General features: G+C 38.7%; 1 protein-coding gene across 1 annotated transcript in view; it reads right to left on the bottom strand.

Moving 5' to 3' along the window:
• Positions 1 to 21,887, bottom strand: part of pcxb (pyruvate carboxylase b) — a 305,729-nt gene that overhangs the window by 214,731 nt on the left and 69,111 nt on the right. Inside the window, exon 10 of the mRNA XM_075450834.1 lies at positions 20,224 to 20,342. Coding sequence (XP_075306949.1) covers positions 20,224 to 20,342 — 119 coding nt within the window. The remainder of the gene's footprint in view (positions 1 to 20,223; positions 20,343 to 21,887) is intronic.

Here is a 21,887-nt window from a genome sequence, read left to right on the forward strand (position 1 = left end):
GGGACAACACTACCTCTACACGTGAACGCGCAAAACGGAGGGGAAGGGGTAAGGGGTAGGGCCAAGGGGTGAATTGGGATTGGGCCTAAGACACCAGTGATCCCTACTACCATCCAGATGGTCATTGAGGAGATGATGAATGACTACAGAAACCCTGAAGTGCACAATAGCATAGTCTCTACCTTCAGCATATGCTGGGTTTTTCAGCCTGTGTCGAATGATGCTCAGGATGTCAAGAGTCTGTGGTGGCCAGTACCATCATTCATGATGTTGCATGCTGTGGCAGCAGACAGAAATACTTGCCAACAGATTGAACCAACAGATCTGCAAGGCCAGTAATGTTGTGGGGGTGGAATCTGACTTTCATGGTTCGGCTAAAATCCAAACTTAACACATGGGTAATAATTCAGTGCATAATATGGTGCAGTTATGTATAAATGTTATATTTAATAATTTTCCATTTCCCCTTATTTGTATAGTTTGTATTTTGGTCCTTATTATAACTCTTTATTTAGCTCATCGGCACATTAAGAAGTTTTCCCATGGAGATCAGTGAGGTTTATATGAAACAGACGGTTTAATTGAAACTGATGTTTAGTGTGGTCATGCTGGTTGGAAATTGTTTTGCGATTTTCCAGAACGACCAGTTTTCTGCAGCCAAAAGACAGGTTTGACCTTTAGATCAGTGAGGGACAGTGCGCTCCTGTCGCAGGGACCAATGGGACACTTCCTGTCAAGTCATGTAGGTAATTTGTTCTAAATGCACAGATCTCCATGCTGTTGTAATTTTCATCCAATGGTTTTAGATCAACCTTTAAAATAACTGTATATAGTTAGAGCCACAGGGATTATCTCTACACATAGCAAAGCTAACCAGAAATAATTCCTAATTACATCAAAGAGAGCCAACTGTAAAGCTGCCTTTGATAGATATATAAGTATGTGCAACTGTGTTGGCTTGTGATTGAAGTCACATGAAATAAGTGACATATGAGAATTCAGCCCATTAAATAAAGTAATCTTCTCAGCAGAGCTGCCAGTGTGACACACCTAAAGGTAGACCTGCTGTGTGCGAGACAGCCCCGAAAAGCAGAATAGCTTTCATTTACATCCAAGAGATTTCATCTGTCATCTTACCTCATTACAGACTGATAAACCATTTGTATGCTTAGCACCCAGTCTACTAGTTAGAGTATAAGAGTGTCAACAATGTTGACAAAAATAGCCTGCAATTTATACCACTGTTGCACAGGTTTACATACATCATATGTACAGCATGTGACAAAGTACATTGGCGCTTTAGTAATCCCTTGTGGTTCATGACTGCATAATCAAAACAGCATGAAGCATCTTTATTCAAGTCTTCTTACTCCTCTTCTAGTGACTGCAACTGTGTTTTAGGATTAAAGAAAAAAAAAAAAAAAAAAAGGGAAATTTTCCCTCGTTTAAAGCTTGGAAGACTAGTGCATCGCCCCCTCGGTTCCCCAACTATCCCCAAATGTATCCCCGTCCTAGGGCCATATCCACGACACACCACCTTTTGATTCTGAACCCTTGATATTTCTTAAAGTCTTTAATACAACTTGGAGTCCCCAAGCCTGTGAAAAGAGCCTTAGAGGAATCCAAAGGGGATAACTGGAAAAAATGTATGGAAATTACAGCTTAATTTATCATGTGGGCTATGGTAATACATGCAAATTAAGATTTCATTAATTCTAGCCTTGGGTTCAAACAATGTCTGCATGGATGTGCAGTCTTGTTTTGCTCATACAGAGAGGATAGCATGGTGGTAGTGATCGTAATTTATAGCAAAAAGAAAAAAAACAATGGGTCCGTCTTTACAGTTTTGTTGTTGCAGTTGCACTTTTGATGTATGACAACAGTTTGACAATTCTAAAAAAATAAATAAATAAAATTAATTAAAAAAAATAAACAAACATTACTAACGCTTAAAGGTAGGGTAGGAGATCCTGGATTTTGAGTCCAGCGAAGCTGCATTTTGAAAATACACAGGTAAAAAGTCCCAACCCTTTTCTTCACTTTTCCCCCGAAGGCACGCCTCTAGAGTACATGAACGCGCACGAGCACGAAGGTGCACGAGCGCTGTTCTGACAGCAAGCATCGATCGTTGCCGTATTTAGTATTTAGTTTATGCTAACTATACGTTTAATAATGCTAGGTGCTAGCCAAGCTGGCTCTAGTTTAGCTTCCTGCCAAGCTTCTGGACGTTCACGGAGCAGGGTACGCGCACAGGGAGAAGGAGGGGGAGGGAGGAGCAGATTGCAGTTTGATAGACGGCATCAGTATCCAATCATTGTGAACGGTCCGTTCACAATGATTGGATACTGTTTTTCCTAGATTGTACGTTCTAGAGGCCACTAAAACTTTTCATATTTGTGTCAAAACTTTTAATTAATTGGTTGCAATGGGGGTGTGAAGAGTATTTCAAGCAATATGTAAAAAAATGTTCCAGAAAAAGATCCCCTACCCTGCCTTTAAGGGACAATCAGATTTATGATTTAATTTCTGACAGATACAGAAGAGCAACAGCTGCTATAACTTAAGATTTAGACCATATACTGACTGAACTTAGAACAAGCAGTCATTGGTTTGATTGTGTGCTTTTGAGAAAGTGCGAGTTAGACTTTAATTTTTCTTTCCTGATATTAAGCATTAGTATATATCCTCAGAGAAATATTCTATGATGCAGTCAAGAAGGAAAAAATAAATAAATAAATTCTATTTCAGTCGTTTTGTGCTGAGGTTCCTTAAATTTTCCATCAGTTGCTAACCTTAAAACTATGTGCTTCTCACTCATTTTGAAGTACATGACTTTTGTAATGCACATTCCTGGGCCTGAAACTGCCCTAAAAGCCCCTAGGGGCTGAGATACTGCAGTTCATGACTTATGTTTCCAGCCCTTCACCAAACCACTTTGCTTTATGCATACTTGACACTTTTGTGGGCTTTTGATGGAGTCTTTTTGGCCTCAACATAAATTCATGTTCACAGCTGTACATGTGCACACGCGGGGAGTTGTTTTTATGTTGCATCCCACAACTGTAAGGGGGAGACAAGAGCAATAAAATTTGCCAAAAATCTATTGTTACTGTAGGCTTGAGATGCTCAAACATATGGATTGTATCCCTAAATGCAATCCAAAAACTCAGATGAAGTGTATTAAAAAAAAGAAATGTTTCAAGTTTATTTATTTAACAAAGGGACAGCATATATTACTAGCATTTAAAACAAAATGCAAAATATACAAGATTGTAGCCATAAGGTTAATTTCCATCTTTAGTCCCTTGACAGGTTTGATGTTCCTTAAAAAAGAAATAAAAAACAAGTATTGCACACAATTGTAAAATTAAAAAGTCAAAGATATCTCACTCATTTTAAAGTAAATAATACAAAATACAAATACAAAGTTCAATACAACAATAAGTTAAGAACAACTGCCAGTACCAACTATATTGAATTATGTTGACAGTATTGTTTATCCAGTAGCCATGATTTTACCTGTTTACTAAATGAATTTAATTTTGGCAATTCTCTAATTGTGCTGGGAATTATGTTCCAGGTGGAACATAATTCCCAGTAAATTCCCAGTAATTGTAAATTCCTTTACAATTAGGTTGTGGCATTAGCTGATGCCCAACTAGTTAGACAGTAAGACATATGTGACATGATCATTGCGTAGTGTAGCTGATTTAAGGGTTAAATTATTCCTAATGTACCTGAAATTAGCTAGATTAAATTTTATTTTACCTATAGTTTTTTTTAACATGTTGCCTAAAACCAAGTTATGAATCTATTATTACACCAAGGTATTTAAACTCTTGAACAACTTCCAGTTTCTCACCATGCACCATGATGCTGGAGTCAGGTTCAGTAGTAACTCTTTTTGATAAATACATACAGACAGTCTTTGACACATTAAGATGAAGACGTGAGTGTTGTAGCCATGTACACACATTGTTCATGACTGATGTTAACTGTTGTGCAGCTAGAAGTTTGTCTTTTGCGTGGATGTATAACACTGCGTCATCTGCATAGAACTGGCAGGTTACTGATGCAGGACAACAACTAGAAAGGTCGTTAATATACAAGCTGAACAACAGTGGACCTAGTATGGACCCCTGTGGTACTCCAAGAGAGTTTATGCAAGTGCTTGATGTAGTATGTTGCACTCTAACACACTGTGTCCATGATGCTAGGTATGACTCCTTCCATTTCAATGAGTCAGCAGAAAAGTTCAAATAAGTGAGCTTTTGTAACAGTATCTGATGGTTGACTGTATCAAAGGCCTTTCTAAAATCAAGAAAAACAGCCCCTACAACACCGCTAGCATCAAGTTTTGATTTAACATTTTCCAAAAAGAAGCAGACAGCCGTCTCTGTTGAGTGATGTTTTCTAAACCCAAACTGCATGCTGTTAAGCATATGACTATTATTTAGGTGCTGAGTGAGTTGTTCTGCCACCAGTTTCTCAGTTATTTTAGAAATAGCAGGAAGGATACTAATTGGTCTATAGTTACTAGTTATTGTTGGGGCACCAGATTTGAGGATTGGAGTTATTACTGCGCTTTTCCAACTGTCTGGAAATACCTGTTGGGTGAAAGAGTCATTAACGATTGTTGTGATTGGTGAAAGGAGGGGTTGCTTATAGGTTTTAATAAATAGTGTGACCATGCCGTGGGCATCTTTAGCTCTAGAGCTTTTTAGCCCACAGATGACCTTATCGACCTGTGCCTGAGACACCATGGCTACATTCAGACAGCACACTGAAGTGACCCAAATCCAATTTTTTTTTGGCCCTAGGTGACCTGTATCTGATCTTTTCATGACAGTCTGAACAGCACAGATTGGATTTTTTCAAATCCGATCCAGGCCACTTGGATATGTGGTCCTAATTCTGATACGTATATGATCTTTTGCAATGCGACTGCAGTCTGAACGGCCAGGGCGCATTTATCCGACCTACGCGTCTGAAAAGCCGCTCACATCACAGTCCCACCACTCCTGGATACGACGACGCATTTTGAATTTAATCGAAAACCTTCAAAAAGCATTTCAGGCCACTGAGATTGTCCAATCTCCACGGGACTTGACACATAGAATCTTCAGACCAAGCCGCACATAAGTCATCATGTGGATTATTTTATTTCGCTTCCTTTTGCCTGTGGCAGCCAATCAAAGTCTACGCCGACGCGCAAATGGGACATTTGGCCGTATCTCTGAGATGCATTGATGTATCAATGCCACGCTTGGTGAATGGACTCATGACCCCTTACTGAGCAGCCGAAGCCTTCCCTATTGTGCCATGCTGCTAGGCCCCCACATTGCTGCTTGCAGCTGTATTTCTTATTACAATACACAACAGTTTCTCATCTTACTAGACAACTGAATTCCAGGCAATACAGTTTGTATCATTTGAACCCTGAAACTTCTCTTTTTTTTTCCCAGTCATGTACAGACACCTGGAAAATACAAGCAATGTATGAAGGGAAAGCATTTACAAGCAGTCAAGCCTTCATGCCAAATGCTGCCAACAATTAGCTCTGTCCACAAGTTTGTCTCCACAGTTAAATTGTGATCTTTATCTGCTTATCCATCATTGTATGTTCAGTATAATAAGAAGAATTGTAAAATGTCTGAGTTAACCAAACTCAATTCTGTCAGAGCAAAAAAAGAAAAAAAAAGTGACACCTGCGATTGTAATGAGCATCCTCCCCATTATCATAAATAGCCCTCACTCTCTCCCACTCACATAAATTAGATTCTCCCCTGGTGTCACGACACACACCAACATCTCATTCTTATTCATCTGCTTACTTCTCAATCACTCACTGTATGCTTCACTGCACAATTGTAATCACCTTAAAATTATTTCATGATGTGCTCACAAAGCCAAACAAAACTCCTCGGTGCACGTGCACACACACACACAAATATACATAAAAATACGTTAACACATACAAACTGCACAACAAAGCTTGACTCTGTTGTATACTAAAGTGTTTACTGACATGCACTCAACTGAATATTTACACAAACATTAATGCATACTATAATTTGAAGGCTGATTAGGATAATCATCACCATATTAAACCATAATCTATCATACTACAGAGCATACAGGCATGTAAGTACAACAGCTCTGCAGTGCTCCTTGTCAGGGAATTTTGTGGACACACAAACTGTATGTCGCCACAGGAGAAACTATTGTGTACAGCAACAAGTGTTTCCCTTGTGGCAAAGGAAAAAAGATGGACAGGAGTATGAGGAGGATTGGAGTGACCGGATGAAACAGGTCCTGAACAAAATATATCAAATATGCAGACCAAGACAGTTAAGAGGATAAGCGAATGACATGAACAATAAATTGCACAGAATTTGTTTTCAATTTGAGTGTGGAAAAGAGTTGAGGATGTAGAGAAGGGAGAAAAAGGGAAAGAGGAATGTGAGTAAGTTAATGAAAAGTTTATTTTTTTAAGTTTAGCACTTGAACTGGAAAAAAAAAATAATTAAGTAATTAAGTAATAAATAAAATCTGATCTTTGCCTTAAGCTCTTTATTTACGCAATCTACCCAAGAACATGAATACGTGGGAAGGGTTTGGGAAAACTTGATGAAATGAGGGGGGGGGCAGTTCTTTCTCAAACTCCCACTTAGATACAACAGCCTGCATCTCCATCTCTTTGCTTTCATTTCTTTATTTTGAATATGCAGCTAAGACAAAACTGAAGGAAGACAAAAAAAAAAAAAAGAAAGAAAGCAGTAACAACTAATAATGGGAAATGAGACACGGCTCTCAAATTTTAATCCCAAAGCACTTTAACCATATGCCTCCGAGTATATCAAATTCTCCATCGATGCCAGCGGGTGCTGGCAAATGCGAACAGATTGTAAATCATCATCATACACGCAGCACTGAATGAGACTCAAAACTCACTTTTCACACATGCAAGTTCACTGGAATTTCCCTCACACAGACTTACACAGTGAAAAGCAAATTCAGTACTTAGGATGTGGCGGTGTAAAAAGATTAGACAAACATTGCCAGTCTTGCCAACATGGCGATTTACACGTCCACCAGAGCGAGAGCTCTGCCCCACAGCAGAAACCCCTCTCTGCTGCTGCCCTGTCGATGAAATGTGCCTCTAAGCTCTTTCAGCAGCTTTGTGCTCACAGTGAATCATAAGAGTCTGTGAACTGGGTGAGAAAACATTGTTGCTTTTAACTTTCTCTCTGGGTCATCCCAAATGTTTAACTTATCTGGATGGTGTGTTTATCAGAAGATGCAGGGGTTATTATTGCTTAATGTATTAAGCTTTAAGATGGTAAGCAGTTGGGAAGTGTACTCGTTTCCCTGTAGGACATAAAGTCAAGAATCAATAAGGGAATTGATAAGAAACCAAATTGATAAGATCCGTGTAAAATGGCCATTCCCAATTCTAGCATCAACATGAATAAAGAAATTTAAAAATGAAGGGGATAAAATGGAAAAATACCACAAATAAGAAAGGCTAAAAATCTAATGTGACAGAAAAAGGGCATTATCATGCATGGGGAAGGGTAGTCTCATAGTAATCTAGTAAAACAAGAATTCTCTACATATCTAACCATTGCAGACAAACTTTGGTCCAACAGGCTCCTTGTGCTGCATTCTTACTGCAGCCAAGTCACTTGAACTTTTCTTTAAATCACCCCGTGTCCTTTGCCTCTACACTACAGACCCTGTCAATTATTCTTGAGCATAGGTTTGTCTCTCGATTTTTCAGCCTGATGAAGCTTTAGAGTGGTCATTTAAGGCTAATTAGCAAGCAGAAACAGACAAATGACTGAGTGAAGCACACTTTTTCTCAAGTATTTGTATACAAGTGCATGCAAGCATATGCCCACAAAAAAAAAGAGAAAAGAAAAAGCTGGTGAACATGGTATACTTTTTCTTAAACCCACTTAAACAAGAGCAAAAAAAAACAAGAATAAAGCTCAGTCACACACACACATGCAATATTGTCAAAATAGAAGCAATCAAAGCAAGGGAAATCGTGTTGAAGCACTCCTTGATATATTGCACTGCAAGGAGGTCTCTTCAACTGTTCATCTCGTTGCTGTGTCATAATCCAAATACAATGAAAGCATTCCATTTTCCCCTCACACACTTTCAGGCCATTTATGTAGTCACAGAAAATTTGTTGTAAGCAGGCACAAGAACATTAACAAACATTAAAGTATTACATTGTGTCAATTCTTAATATTCCCCAAATACGCCGAAAGCTGCAGTAAAGTCAGATTGACAAACAAAACTGAGATATCATCTATTGACCATTCAGTGTGGTCAACCTCAGTATTATAAATATTTTCTTATGTATGCAAGGCTACCATTTAAGTGATCGATATCTCTGTCAAGCAATCAATACTAACCTGCCTGTTAGAACTACCTTGAAATATTTCATGAGACTTAATCAAATCCAACACAAGCTCAAATGGTAAGGTTTTTTAGTTGGTATAAATGTTGTTTGAAAAAGAAAATATAAGAAATACACTAAAATAAGCATTAACCAGTCAATACAAAAATAACTGACAGGGAGAATCTTTAAAATCTTCAAATGAAAGTGGTTTCATTGTTTTAGCCTGTGAGTTTAAAGAATCTTTGGAAGACCGTTTTCCCCATCAAGAAACAAACAATTGGCAAGAAACTCTTTGGACTAAAGCTGCTTTGTGCAGCTTCTTTATTCTAATAAATACACTGTTAAAATTGGCTTTGTTCTTAGACATTATGAATGAAATAGTCTCTGTACTTTTCCACGATGACAATAAAGTGATCCAGGAATGGGGAGACAAAACAATTAGCCTGGGAAAGCAAGTGCAGATTCACACATACACACACTGTTTGGCTGATCCAGAGAATATGACGAAGCATGTTGAACCTACTCATGTCCAATCATACTCGGTTGAGTGCGAGTCCAACCTATGAGGCTATAAATGCAAATGATACCCGGAAATAGTGGCTCAGTCTGACGGATTTCCTGCGGGAGCTCTGTTCCACTGAGCCCAGAGCTGATATGCTTGACGTGTGACTACCAATAAACACTTTATTCAACTTGAGCTGTTCTTGAGCTTCCATTGAAAGAATCGATCTAACAACACTAAACCCTAAACCAATCACTTTAAGCCCATATCAAATAGAGTAGGTTTGGAGATATGTCTCTCATATTTAAAGGGGAACTGTGGTATTTTCAACATTAAGCCTCTTTTCTGAGTCGTCTGCAATGTTTTAGAACCCCCCTCACCGCTTTTTTGATGTTTACTGCTGTCTCCGGTATTTGCCTAATTTTGATTCATCTCAACCTGCTTCAGAATGGCAAGTCATGCGCATGTCCAAAAAGGTCCGTAAAAGCACCATAAACGTCCGTTTTCAAAATCATCAACTCACCGGAGTGGTTACTGGTGTGCATTGGCAATCCATATCAAATTTCGTTGCGAAAAGTTGCTTCTGTCGTGTTTTATTTGGCAGCTCGTTCATGCTCGCACTATTTTCTTAGCGGTGGCGGAGTAATATCAAGGAACGTAAAGTTTAATAAAGCAGCACATTCCTTCAAGGATGCAGATGTTTTTACTTGTGCTTTAGTAAGCACTGAAGAAAAAAAAAAAAGATCAATTATCTTGTATTTAAGGTTTTGTGTAACTAGTATGCTTTAAGATTAAATAAATAACTAAACAACCAAGAATCAGTATGCCTCCAATAACGGAGCATCAGGACATGTTTGCTGACACTTAACCATGAATTTGCACTTCTAATTACGTCATTATTGGAAAGTTTATAGCTCTGTTTTTTTGGGGTTTTTTTTCATGTTAATAAGCTTAACGTTACATAGATATGATGTGTACATTTCATTACTGTGAGACAGTTCAACTTCCAAGACACTTTTTTCCATTTTGACAGAAAACAAAAACTGGAAGAAACAAACTGCTTGTGCTCAGAATTAATGGGTAGAAACACCTCAGCTTGGGTAAAAGTTTAGAAATTGATTTGGGGAGTTAAAGTGGTGGTGCAATTTGAAGAAGAGAAAACGTAAAAAGAATTATTTCTAGACTGGAAAATCTTCAAAATAATCTGCTACCTGTTAGAATTTGTGATACAAATTCCTGGCAAACCACAGCTGAACATTTGGACTTTTCATGCAAAGTACATCAAGAACTGTCTACCTTCTGACATTTGTCCACAACACTTGCCCTTCCCACACAAACGGAGATTAGAAATAACACTTTCTACCCATGTCACTTAATCTAAACAGGCCTACAATCGCTTGCCCTCTTCAACAACACACGGCTGCACAGCCCAACTAAAGCCTGGGGTAATAATTACATCAATTCAGAATCTAAAAAAGACTCCCGATCACCAATCTACCAATTGTGCAATGTCCCTTGACAGCATCATGCACGCACACACTCTGACTGGCTTGAGGCACAATGCCACATAAAAAGAAATACACAGAGCAGAAAAGGAGAGATCATTTACACTAAATCAAGGACATATTGAACCTTGAGAGGAAAAGTTCAAAGGCAGAGCTGGAGCTGAATGCAGAGGTCTCCGTCTCACAAACACCAAGATAAACAAGTATCTTGCACATACAGGATGTGCCTCCCAGACAACAGATGTCTTGCGTTTAATCTCATATTTTGTCTGTTTCATACAGTCATATCAACCTTAACTGCCTTTATTGTGCAGAAATTCAGCCCAGCAGGAAGACCAATAAATAGGGTCTTTCCATATGGTTCCTAAACAATGTTTTTTCTTATGCAGAGTTAGTCTTTTGTTGGTGCCTTTGGATATCAGAATTCTTTTAAACGAGGGCTTATTGTCATACGCATCTAGTATGTGCGTCTCTGTTTGGGTATATTTTTTCAGATAACAGATCTTGATATTCTGGCTCCTCGAAGACAGCTGTGCAGGCTCCCATTACCACTCCTGAGAAAAACGAGGCACAAGAAGCAGTGACAAGTTAGAAGTTGCCTTAAGTCAAAAACTTGTGACTAGTATGTAAGCAATGTGAAGATGGTTTGGGGGAAGAGAAGCTACCAAACCAAATTTTATTAAAGGGCAGGAGGGAGATATGTCATTCCTCTTCAGATAGAGGCGCAGCCTTGAAGTATAGTCAAACTTGTCTCAGATTTATCATTACTGCCAACAATGCCAGAAACTTGCGATACAAACATGTCAACAACCAATCATAAGGTCTTTATTACTAATCTATGTGAAATATTTTGGACAAAACACTGGCTTGTCTAATTGGATAGACTAGTAAAGACCATGCTGTGTTGCTGGGGCTTGGCTCTTAGTGACTATCACCTCTCATCACAAGAGGTGAAAGTGCTCTAATTTCATGCTGAACACATTTTACTCGACAGACTACAACAATTGGAGGTGTTAATTAAAAAGGTGTGATTTAGAAAGATAGAATTTGCAGTTCTGTTGAACTGACAGAAGCATTGCTCTCAATTTTCTGTACAAGGGTTTGCTAAGTTTGATTTGCACTGAATAATACAGAACCACAGACTTCGAAATGACGGTTTGACCCATTTAAGAGGACTATTGTACAAGAAAATCTATTGTAGTTTTAACAATGTGTGCAGAAACCAAGCGGATAACTGGAAGAGATCAGTAAATTGCGACTTAGGCTAAATCATTAATATTTCACCGAGCCCACGTCCCTTACTGAAAATCCAACATGGTTACGCTAACCCTGAAATTAGAAATGTTTTCAGGTTTTTTTTGGAGTGATTGGTTAAACCATTTCTATACATTTTCTTATTGTTTGCAGTCAAATGACATTTAGATTTTAATTTCAGTTGTGCTACTACAAACTTCATCTATCCAAATAAAAGTTCCTGCAGCAGTTCCTTCATGTCCTCTGTGTATTACATAAACCCAGCAGCAAGTCTCCATAAGAAAATATAAAAATAAAAAAGTAATTCTTTACATGTCAATCCCTTAAGGCATTTGTGTCAAGTGTAAAGCTGAAGGTCACCCACTCAGTCAATAGTGAGGGGTAACCTCCACACACAGGCAGATATCGCAGATTAAAGTTTAATTTACTTTATATATTTGTTTTTGTTTTTTTGTTTTTTATCCCTTTTGGGCACTTCAAGTCCTCAAACACTTAGCGCAAACTGGCCTTGGCTGTTCAGATGAGGGGAATGTGAGGGCCCTTCCTGACTTTCTGATCAAATCAGATATCAGGAATTTTAGATTTTAGGATGTGTGGATATTTCTGTCCACACAAATGACAAATTCATCAGAACTGGACGGTAGGTCAAGAATTGTTAGATTTTATAACCTGAGGGGTGCAAAACCTACAGTACCTTAAGAAAATATATCTGGATTTGTCGTTTTGGACATATATTGCTCTTGATAAACATACTGTAGCGTTACCGGGTATTTATATACGTATTAAATATAAGGATTTATGAGATGTTCTTACAATCTCAAATAAACCTTACCTCGAATTCAGGGCACCACCTACCTAGGTTTTTACTTAATTTAAGTCACAGTCAGGTAGGAAAACTGTTCGAAATCTTACGATCCTGGTGTTAAATTAATCTTTCAATTAATATTCAATTAATATTCAGTCTCATATCTCGCTACTTTCGTGAAGTTCTCGTTTGGTTGGACAGACATTACGTAAAGAAAGCATACGACACAATCTGTGATTATAACATATATATATAGATATATGAGCTGTTTATTACAATGATATGATCTTAGACATGAACCTTTAAACAAACAGGAGATGCATTGAATATGGGTGATTATATAAAACACTTAGTGAATATAAAATAAAATATGGGAATGGAGAGATACTGGATTTATTCAAATAGTTTGGGTTGGCTGACTATTTGAAGCTAAATACTGACATTTCGGATTAATTTATCATTCTGTGAAAGCCTCGAGACATCCATCAAACCCACTTTAAGGTGAAAACGGGTCGGTCTTACTGTGCTGAAGTTCTGTTTAGTCGGTTCGGAACACGGCAGCGGCCACGCGGGGTCCCAGGGGATTTCTCTTCCGCTCTCTGGGCCTTCCTGGCTGTGGTGGCTGACTTTAGCGGACTTCTCAGTTGCTTCTTTGATGAAGTGAACTTAAGTTCACAGAAGATTAATAAAAGGTTGCTTGGAGTTGGCTTTCTTGGTAAGAAAAGGTGATGATGGCGTGAAACAACAGCGGAGGTTAGGACGTGCGACGTAGAAGGACGTGGATGGCGAGGGACGAACAAAAACACGTAAAACGTGCATCTTCAGAGTATTTCAATCTGTTTCTTTGTTCGGGTCTTTCTTTCTCGTCTCCGGGGTCTCACTGGGATCTGGAGGGTCTCCTCCGGTCGTCCGCTGCATCGTTATCCACACGTCCTTCCGTTCTCTCCTGAGATTATGGGAAAACTCCCAAACTCTGGTGAGCTCTTCTCTTCTGCTTAAACCATCTCTAAAAGTCTCTGAGCAGCTGTTCTCTGCTCAAATCTCCTTCTGAAACTCTGGGTTGGAACCCTTCTGGAACAAGAGGCAAGAAGCAAGAGAGCAGACGCCTGAAGCGAGCCAGCCAACGAGAGAACTAGAGAGAGCCCGTGTTTTTCGCGGGTTCCGGGTTTTGACTCTCGGAGGCGGGGCTTACACTACTTTTTCAGCCAATGACATGCTTGAACTGTGTGCATGTCTGTGTAAGGTGATCTGTGCTATATGGGGATTTCTGGATTTAGACAAAGAAAACTCTTATTTCTCCATTACTCCCATCTCATAGAACATTTGTCTCGGTGATTCTGAAAACACCACATCTTGTTAAGATATGCAGATTAAAGATATAACATAGACTTGTAATATAAAGACATCAAAATAACACACATGATAAAGACAATTATGACTTTCAAAATTCAGATGAATATCTATGAAATCTTGACATATGAATAGTGAGCCACACAATGTTAATTTTCTGTGTTAACAATGGGGACACTAAACAAATACCAAATAGATACCGAAGGGACATCGTTAGAAGTTACTAGTTGCATATATTGTTCATTTTACTGAGTCCTCTGGGATTTAAATGTTCAACTAATCAACACTGCAGACCACTAGGGGGCAATGTGGTTCCATCAGGCAGGTTGGGCATTTTCCAACAAGTTTGTTTCTTCGTCAATATTTAAGCCAGAATCGTACAAATTGTCTCTATATGCGTCTTGTGATCAAGCTGGAAACCTGAAAGAAATTGTATACGGTTATCAAACACATTTAATATAGTTTTAAGATTCGACTAAAAGTGAGTCTTATGAAGTCTTCTCAGTTCGTATGTAGCCATCTGGTCTCTTTCTCTGGGGGAGAGGGTGTTAACATGTCAATTCGATTCATGGTGAAGATAAGATAGTGAGGTCTCCAACATCTCCAACAGAAAGGTTCTTTGTTTGTTAGAGTCTATCCCAATTTTTATTGCAAGCGTCTGTTGCTTATTTTTTTTTCACTCCCAAAAAGCTTTTAAGAGGGCAGAAGGTGAACGTAAATTAGGCAGTTTCTGTCTCTTTTTCCTTTGTGGAAAGAAAATGAAGATCTGGTTTATATCCACATACGTAAACATCCCCCACAGGAATGTTGGTTTTGTCAAAGTTTGAAAAACTCTTAATCCACACGGCACTGTGACTGCTACAATACTAAGAAAAGGCATAACAGAATAAACATAACTGCTTGTTGCCCATAAATTACAGACCCGTTATAGATCGGCCCGTCGACATATTTTAAATCAATACAATAACTTCACCACTGTGCAGGATGCTAACTCAAAACTTAAAAGTGGTCATAAAAATTTAATGACTACAAACCGGCAACATGCCGACTGGCTTTGTTGCAGCTGTGATCCTGTCACCATATCGTAGTTATTTGAAAGTCATTTTTCAGAGTTTCAGAGAGGGATAAGAGCTCATTGAAGGAGCGAGGGCAGAAGAGGACAAGTTCATCAAAGGACAAAGAAAAGATGAGCTGCAAGTCAGTGAATGAGTTAAAGGTGATGGAAAGGACAGAAGAGGGGAGAGATGAATGAGTAGGCAAATGCTGGGAGGTGAATGCAAATGGGGGAATGACAAAGAGGAGATGGATGATGGAGAGGAGAGGGAGGGTTGAGAGGAGGAGTATGGGAATAAATGAGCAGTGGACACAGAGGGAGAATCCGACAAGGCTGAGAGGATGGAAAGAAAGGGAGACAGAACAGGAAGCAATGATCTGAAAAGAAAAAGGGGGAAATGAAGAAACTCACAAACGTGGCAAGATGAATACATTAAACTGGTTAAGGACATAAAAACAAAGTTATTAAGAAAGGAAGAGGCTAAAAGAGAAAAATATAAAGAGGCAGAAGCTTCAATACCTGGATGTGTGTTACAGTGACCCTCACAGACCATCAATAATTGGAAGAAAACAAGGCCAACAGCCAATTTACAGGCGCTACCAACACGTGATCTGTACACACACACATACATATATAAAAAAACATCTTGTGTTTGATCAGGCCAGACAATAATTATCTTCTTCATAGTTTCATCTGTGCCTAAATGCCAAGGCATTTTATTCTTTCACTTCCAATCAAACAAAATATAGAAGACTTTTAATTCTGAAAATGACCAATAACCACCATGATAAAGTTATAATTAATTCTCAAGTTTAAAAGGGTTTTATTTTCACTGCATTTGTGATGGAACTGTTTTTGCAGTAAGTCATTCTATCATAACATGATATATATTTTGAGACTGGGGCACTTCTCAAAGGGCAACATATCTTCAAGGGGTTTTTCTTCCCTGCATCAGCTTTCACTCCTGTTGTCCCACAAATAAGAACACGGAGATGAACTAATGGCAAGTCTGCAGGTTTTCAACAAGTCAAAATCATGCTTTAATTTATCCAATACATATAGGCTCAAAAATACTTTTTTCATCCATTCTGCTGACTTTTCTTTAACTACTGAAGCCAACATTAACCAATTTATTTCTGTATTGGCAGGTTTCAGTAATGTATTTGTATGTTCAACTACTCACTGTACACTTGCATCATCTGGACCAAGATTATGGTGATGATTCCCTATCATGCTGGGAAAGCTTTAACTTTGACATTGGATTTAAAAAATAAATACTTTTTTTTTTTTAAAGACCCTATATCAGGATGAGGATTGTTTGGGGTGTTGTTTTTATAGCTTGATAATTTTGCTGATTATGAGCACATTAGTTTGCCCTGAACAAAAATTGCCAGCCACCTTGTGGCAACAGAACAAAATTCAGTGGACATTCAATGTCATCCAAAAAGGTCCAAAAGATCATTCAATCACTCGTCATCATTTGGCGAGTGATTTTCAGTTGGTTGAACCAACTGAACCTAAAGAGTCGCAGTCAGTTACATGTACATCGAGACTTCTAGTGCGTCTTAAATGCAGAAGAAAGATTTGTCAAGAGGGAAATTACAAAGAAAAAAAAAGCCATAAGCTCAGAAAAACGAAACAAGAGTAATAAAGGGAAAAGAAATCTCTATACTTGGGTGGGAAATTGAAGACGGGCTTCGTGTCATGGAAGCCAATTGATCTACATACAAATAATGGTCTTCTTGTAAAGAACCCATCAAACTGATATGCAGTGGGTTTCTTTTGCAGAGACCTGCTCCCTTACTAGAAGCCACCTGTGGCTGCCAAGAGTTTAATCTCTTGCCTGAAATGAAACCTTTGCTTGTGACAGATAGAACTTTCGACAAGCGCCATTTCATGAAGGAAGCTGAGCAGATGTTTGTAAAAATGACTGCACTCCTGCAAATTTAAAAGACCTTCATACCCCCCCAAAAAAATTAAAATTTCCTTAGTTGTATGAGATTCCCCTCTGCAGAATGAAGGATATGACAAACTAGTGGATGGCTGGACTGAAAGGCATCTGTAATACATGAGAATGAATTTCAGTCCATTCATGCCTCACTGGGGAGGAGAGAGTATGTGGATATGGTGGCAGGAAGACAGAATAAAGACTTATGTACAAAGCAGAGTCAATCTTTTTCACATAACCATGTTCTTAGTGTTGCAAACGGAAGATGAGAGACACCGAAGACCTTGGGCAATATCATCCAAATATTTCTTCTGTCTCCTGATGAGTGTTAGTAGCAAGATGGCTCATTAAATAAGAGGAACAACTTTCACCCCTGACCAATCTGTGCCCTCGTGGACTTCTCCCTGTCCAACAGCTATAACAAGTACAGTGAGCAGTTCTACAATCAGAAGCCCTTCTGGGCACTCCAGTGTCCCACATTGTGACCATATCTTATATGGAGAAGTTAAAAAAAAAAAAAAAAAGCAGTGAGCTATTAAGGAACACCACCAAGCTACTGGTTCAGGTATGTGGATGACACTGGGGGCATCAATTCAGTGAACATCAAGTTTACAAGGGAGGAAAGATATCTAAACACCGAGGTTTATCAGATACCCCCACACACAGACCATTACGTACTCCTTGACTCACAAAGCCCTCCGGAACCCAAACTGGCCGTGATCAGATCTCTACACAATCGGGCTGAGAATGCCCCTTTTAAGGGGAGGGAACACTTCAAGAAAGCACTTCAAATCTGTGGATATCCAAACTGGGCCTCTGTCAAACCAGCTAAGAAATCAGGATCAAACACCTCAAATAAAGACCAGAAGAACAGGCGCAAGATTATTGTCATTTCATATATGGCAGGAATGTCCAAGCAGCTTTGAAAGTTCTTCTTCAAACAACATTCTGGTGCAGTTCAAAGCCAACACCACCCCTCAGACTAGTTTACCCAAACAGAGCGGCGTAGTATATGCAGTGCAGCAAGTAGTGCACAGACATTTATATAACAGAAACTAAACAGCTCCACAATCTCATGGCACAAAACAGGAGGGCAAACTCTCAGAGGGGACGCTCTTGAGGACAGTAAGGTATACATTTTATTCAGTGAAGACCGAGTTTAAGAGAGGACACAAAGAAGCTACGTTATTTTGCAAAATCTATCGTTGATCAGAGGTGGTGGTTTTAAATATCACTTTACTAGCACTCAATGTAGCCTTGACCCTCTACTCTAGGCTGATTCACAAGCATTCACACCTTGGATCTTGTGACCAAATCATGCTTGGACAGGCAGGTAAACAAATAACAGGTGAGAATTACTTAAATAACCGACACAATGGTCAGGCAAGTCAGTGACATGCGACTTTAAATACCTGCCATTTACAAGACAAAATTCCCCACCAATTACTTAAAACTGAAAAAGCCTTTTGGATGAGAGGTGAAATGTCCTCAAGAACCAATAAGAAAACTCCACTTTCCTTTATTCAGGATCTAACAATCATAACCACACGGGGGAATTATTCAGTCTCCTCAGCTCAACAGATATTTAAAGTGGCATTTGTAATTCCTGAATGGCACAGAACTAGTGGCCTGTTACAGTAGGTCCAATTATATTTTGTTTATTTGAGATTTGAATTTATTTCATTAAAAAAAAAAAAAAAAAAAACAATTCATCTAAGATGTGGTACCCCAGTAAGCATGTTTACATGAAAAATTGTTACACTCAAACCAGGAGGTTTGACCCAGAAAGCCAGAACAGAAAAAGAAAGCCTCTACAGAGATATCACAAAAGAAAACATGCATTTTTCTTTTTTTTATAAAAACAGGAGATCAAAGCTCTAACTAAATCTACAGAACAGTAAAGCTGTACAATTCAGCGGCCAATATGGTACATTGTACCGATTTTATGTCAGCTGAATTGTCTTAGTCATTTTGATTTGTGCTGTATTAGTGTAAGAGGAAGAAGCCCAATACTAAAAAGTTAAAAGGAGACATCGCCATTTAGCACGGAACAAACTTGGGTCAATATCTAAATTTTCTTCTCCTGCATATAGAACGAGACAAAGACAGCTGTCCAATAAAATATCCATCGAACTCCAAGCATAGATTGAATCAACTGTGCATGTTAAGTTCTGAATGGCGCATTGTGGACTCCCACGTCCTGTGTGAAATCACCTGGGTGAACATGACAAAAATGTTCATTTCCACATTGATTGACTGTTAGGTAGAGGTTACGGTCTTTTAAAAACGTCATCTGGTTGTACATTCGTCTTCTGCTGTGGGCAGGTCATATCTGCAATGTGCTTTTGTTTGGAAAGTTTATAAAGGCCAAACAGTTTTTGTGTTCCAAAATCTAATGATTGTCTATAGTTCTTCATAAAGTAAGTTGACTCATCAAATTTCAAAGCTTACTTGGTTTAAGAGAATCATATCACTAAACATCCCCAACGTCATAACTGGAGAGCCCCATCTGTCACGTGTTTTTAAAGGTAATCGATTCATACTTAAACTTTGAAGTTAAACTTTTTAGGGTTGGCTTCAGTATTTCAACTCAAAACTATGAAGACTGAAACCGTTAGCACCCAAAATTTAATTTCTACAACAACTTCAGATAGCAACAAAAATAAACTTATTGTAACTACATGTTTACTTCAACTTACTGTATTTACCGGCCTTAATCTATAACCTTAGTATATAAATTAACCAGGAAATTACAATGTACAGACATCAGGGCTACGTAAAGGCTTCCAAGACCCAAGTGGGACTTAATACACATGTACCCGAGTGCTTTGTGTGTTTAGGTCTTCTACAATAGTCTGAGACCCATCTGTGTTGCTTCAGCCGAACAAATCTCACAGGTCATCAGTGGAGCAGAATGCTATTTATAACTTTCATTATCTTCTCGCCCCTCCTCACCTCTCTTCTTCCTCTCCGTCGTCTCTCACCTTCTCTGACCTCATCTTTCATCTTCTCTCTTCACCGATTCCACCTGTTGAGGGCATCTTACCCAATTTTTCTTTCTCGTTCATCCATCTGTTTGCAATTGTCAGCTTTCCATCAAACCCTTTATTCCTCTTGAATTCACCCAGCAAATTTCTCAATTTTTCTTCATTTTTGTCCAATGTACATCACCCTCAGTCTCCCCCACCCCCGACCGTACACCTGCTCCACAACTCCAACCTTTGCCTCAAATTCAGCTAATTTTCAGAGTGAAAACCTTACAATGTTGAAGTTGAGCACCTGTCAGTAGACAGATGATGCCAAACAGTCATGCAAAATGAGAACCGCTACAGCTATTCAGCTGCTCACCAGCCTAAAGCCACCCACACAAGTAAACATCTGCTACTTACTCAGTGATTTCCTCTGTGACGGTGTGTTCAACCTGGAGTCGGGAGTTGACCTCAATGAAGTAGTGTTTTCCATGCTTGTCCACCAAGAACTCCACGGTTCCTGCATTCTCATATCCCACCTGCAGCACAATAATATAGCAAGAGACCAGTTTAATAGCTCTGAATTATTCAAGTAGTACCACTCATATTAGTTGTGTAAACGGTAAAGAGGCAGTGCTCACTCATCTTAATGAGCCATGAAACTAAAGAAACAAACAACTCCTGCCCCTTCTCTCCAAGCAAACAGGACTACATAAAATGGGTAAAGAATGAGCCCTGTGTTTTGTTTGTACGTATGGAGAGGGGTACTTTTCTAATGCTGAATTAGATCATTAATCAAGGGGGAGTTACTGTAAACTCATCATCAGAAGATCATTTTTCCCACAACCTCAGTTCAATAAATGCAATTAGAATCACAATCAATGTCAGGTACAATAAATATACAGGAATTTGTCTGGGCGATGGTCCAGGGATGTTAATTTTTCACCTAAATTATGTAGAGCAATGTATATATGGCTCAAAAACTGAATTTTCATGCATGTATACTGGCATATAAATAGGGGTGGGTATTGGCAAAGCAGTCACGATTCAATTCAAATCATGATTCACATGCCACGATGCGATACTATCACGATACTTGAATTATTGCGATGCATTGCGATATTTTCACTGAACATACTTGAAAAAAAAAAACACAGCCATTACCAGTGACTGACTGGCTGTGTATGATCTGGATAGTGTCTTCAATTGATACATAACTCAAAGCAAATCAATTCATAACTGTATTTATTGAAACAACATTTGGAGATATTGCCATTAAAACAAATATTACTGGACACACTCATCACAAAAAGTGCATAGGATTTATAAAACTTAAAATAACAAAGTAGGGATGATCAGTACAGACAAAAAAAAAAAAAGTGCATAGGCTTTATAAAACTATAAAAAAATAAAATAAAAATTGCAAACATCCCTTGCAGCGAAATGAATCAATTGCATAAAAAGACCCCCAAAATAAATAAATCGATACTTGGCGTCAAGAATCGATGCAGTAGATCGCGAAAATTAGAATCGCGATGCATCGTCATGACGATTATTTTGCACACCCCTACATATAAATAGAATATAACAGATAAAGGGTGTGTTGCTCCAAAGAGCAACTCGAAAGCACTTCAATGCATTTCATAATGTTCCATTCACACAGTCATAGCTCTATACTTGAGCCTATGATTTGCATTCTATACACAGCATGCAACACTTCCTCCACAATCACACACTAATGAACATATTGTGGCAGGGTCAAGGAAGGGTTTAGTGTCTCGGTGTAGACGCCAACATGTGGACAAACTGGGGATCGACCCAACAGGTTTTGCATTGGAAGTCAACTATTTCATATCCAGCACCACGGCCACCAACTGGAATCAGTTTCCAAGAGCAAAACAGTGTCTGAAATGTCTTAATACTGCACTTAAGGGACATGGATCATTACTTTAAGAGAGGTTTTGAAATGAAGGATGACTGACTGATGTTCAAAGATAACTTATAAATAGCCTGTTTGTGAGTTAAGATCAAATCTGTGTCACTGACCTATGTAAAGGTCGTGTAAATGGCCCTTCAACTACTCA

This window comes from Odontesthes bonariensis, chromosome 19 (genome assembly GCF_027942865.1).
Source record: "Odontesthes bonariensis isolate fOdoBon6 chromosome 19, fOdoBon6.hap1, whole genome shotgun sequence".
Taxonomy (NCBI): domain Eukaryota; kingdom Metazoa; phylum Chordata; class Actinopteri; order Atheriniformes; family Atherinopsidae; genus Odontesthes; species Odontesthes bonariensis.